The sequence below is a fragment of the Macadamia integrifolia genome, chromosome 4 (genome assembly GCF_013358625.1).
Source record: "Macadamia integrifolia cultivar HAES 741 chromosome 4, SCU_Mint_v3, whole genome shotgun sequence".
Lineage (NCBI taxonomy): Eukaryota > Viridiplantae > Streptophyta > Magnoliopsida > Proteales > Proteaceae > Macadamia > Macadamia integrifolia.
The window spans coordinates 35,684,665-35,685,639 of NC_056560.1; the positions used below are offsets into that span (position 1 = coordinate 35,684,665).

Below are 975 nucleotides of genomic sequence, written 5' to 3' on the forward strand. Positions count from 1 at the left end.
ACAATCTTTTCTCCCTCTTTTCTGAGGTTTCTGTTTTGGTTGCATTTGGTATACAGGTCTGTTGTTATGGTCCCAGATCCAAGGTTAGATAGTTCTCACCATAATACTGCTGACCAGGTTATCAGCTCACTGCTGGATTTCAATCCTGGAAATTGGGGCCTGCCTCTGTTCCAAAATTATCTGTCTAAGTTTCAGGTTAGAAAAACCTAAATTTCTAATGCTGCGGTAATCTCACTAGCATTCATGATATCATGTTGTGGTTTCTGTAATCTCATTTACTTTTAAATACATTATTAATCTCTTTCTGAGGTAGGGAGGGTTTTGGAGCGGGAAGAAGCGGGGAAGCGGGGATCAAACCATCGGCTTCTTGTTCTTACCTGGCCATTTCTTTTGATCTGATTATTCAAAAGAATCCTAGACTAAAGAAGCTCTTCAATCAGCAGTGGAGGATGATTGTAGTTGACATTGAATTCAATGGTTGCAAAGTATTCATATTTCTGTAGTAACTACAAGGAAGAATTTTACCCAAAAAAAAAAACTACAAGGAAGAAGGATGTAACATCTTTGATATCAAGAATGCTTGTAAGGATTATTTTTTTTTATATTTTCAGTTTTGCAGGAAGGAAGTTTTTATATAACTTGTAGTTGGTAGTTAACCATGCCATATGATGTGCAAATGTTATAATTCAATTATAACTCATGAGATACAGAAGGGTCTAATTTGTTTCAGATTGGGGTTATGTAGGGCTTTTCAGTTTTGCAGAAGAAAATAGGTCTTGGACTCAGTTGTTTGTCCTGCCATATAAGAGCAAATTTAGTTTTCCTCATCTGTCCCTGCATTGTTGAAGATATTAAGGTGTCAATACTAATCTGGTGTTCAGAAGGGGGGAAACATGTGAACACAATTATCTTTTTTTATTCATTACCTAGGAGAGAATATACAATGGGAAAAAGAAAGGAGGGGGGGGGGGGGGG

The 975-nt window shown here is 37.1% G+C and overlaps 1 protein-coding gene across 3 annotated transcripts in view; it reads left to right on the top strand.

Moving 5' to 3' along the window:
* Positions 1–729, top strand: part of LOC122076693 ((DL)-glycerol-3-phosphatase 2-like) — a 70,518-nt gene extending 69,789 nt beyond the window's left edge. For 2 of the 3 annotated variants that reach the window (XM_042642137.1, XM_042642139.1), the window contains exons 6-7: positions 118–195; positions 314–729. In XM_042642137.1, coding sequence (XP_042498071.1) covers positions 118–195; positions 314–503 — 268 coding nt within the window. In that variant the 3' untranslated portion in view covers positions 504–729. Of the gene's footprint in view, positions 1–56; positions 196–313 lie in introns of all 3 variants that reach the window. The other variant, XM_042642138.1, reaches the window with a different exon arrangement.
* The last annotated feature ends 246 nt before the right edge of the window (positions 730–975 follow it).